General features: G+C 33.5%; 1 protein-coding gene and 1 long non-coding RNA gene across 2 annotated transcripts; one reads left to right on the forward strand and one right to left on the reverse strand.

Annotated features, from left to right (window-relative positions):
* Positions 1-1,077, reverse strand: LOC115239290 (GPI ethanolamine phosphate transferase 1-like). The gene is made up of 2 exons (XM_029813783.1): positions 707-1,077; positions 1-431 (listed from the first exon to the last, which is right to left on the reverse strand). The coding sequence occupies exons 1-2, from the start codon at positions 1,058-1,060 to the stop codon at positions 3-5; spliced, it is 783 nt and encodes a 260-aa protein (XP_029669643.1). The 5' UTR covers positions 1,061-1,077; the 3' UTR covers positions 1-2.
* On the forward strand, positions 48-705 carry LOC115239370. The gene is made up of 2 exons (XR_003884629.1): positions 48-190; positions 258-705. It is a non-coding gene; the product is annotated as an uncharacterized LOC115239370 (long non-coding RNA).
* Positions 1,078-1,091: the final 14 nt, after the last annotated feature.

Raw genomic sequence — 1,091 nt, forward strand, 5'->3', positions numbered from 1 at the left:
AATTATACTATGTGCCTCTTTTGAGGTAGTAAATCGATCCGGAATCGTTTTAAATCCAATTCCATAAGTGGATATGAAAGACATCGCAACAGTACAAAAAGACAAGGAAGAGAAAGAGCGATAATAAACTTACTGATAGCGCTACCGATGTCGAGCCAACTGCCGTACGGCGTGACACAATGCATTAAAGGTAGCGATATGCAATCGCCTAAAAAAAGAATGGCTAAAGAAACAGGCTTCTTGTATTCTGATTCTAGTGAATAGCTCGCGCATCCGACTAGTATCAAGGGAATGCTAAGTTTGAAAAGTATTAAAGATGTCATTAAAAATGAAGAAAAAACAGTAACAAAGTGACGCGTCCAAGATGGATCAAACGAACTGATGCTCGCCATATTACCTGTGCCGAAGAAACACAATAGTATGTACAACATCAATGATAAGATGTTAAGGATATGTATAAATGATAATAGATGTGCCTCATATGAATTAAAAGAATATCGTTAAAAAATTAAAGATAACAGGTAAATTTTAGTTTGTTTTCCTAGAAAGAGTCTAAATAATATACAAGATTCCTTAGTTACAATATTAATTTAATAATCTATATTTTTCTCATTTGTCTAATTAATTAAAAATATCTGATATAAATATCACCAACTCTTCATGGAAATTCTTGTGTAACAATAAAAAAATCTTTTTAAAAGGATACAAAAAATGCTGCTTTGATCAAGTCTTTTGTAATCTTTTGTGTATTTCCTGAGCTCCTTGAAGTGGCTTGTAACCAACAAAGTAAATTGATTGTAAGTATAATGAAGAAGAGTGGCTCATAAGACGCAGACAATAATGTAAGAGGACAGAAAAATCCAAGCATTATGCCCAGCATTCTTCTCTTAGTTTCTGTTGGATAATACCAAATGCACAATGGTGTAGTCAGTAAAATAATCCACGATATCCAGTATCTACCATCGAGAAATTCTGTGTACACGAGGCTTGTAACGATTAAACGTAAAATTTCCATTATTCTCCGACTCTGCGATGTCTCATTGATAATCATTATCGACATCGCTACCAAAATGCCAATTATCCTGAAAGAA

This window comes from Formica exsecta, unplaced genomic scaffold (assembly GCF_003651465.1).
Source record: "Formica exsecta isolate Colony F162 unplaced genomic scaffold, ASM365146v1 C16384378, whole genome shotgun sequence".
Lineage (NCBI taxonomy): Eukaryota > Metazoa > Arthropoda > Insecta > Hymenoptera > Formicidae > Formica > Formica exsecta.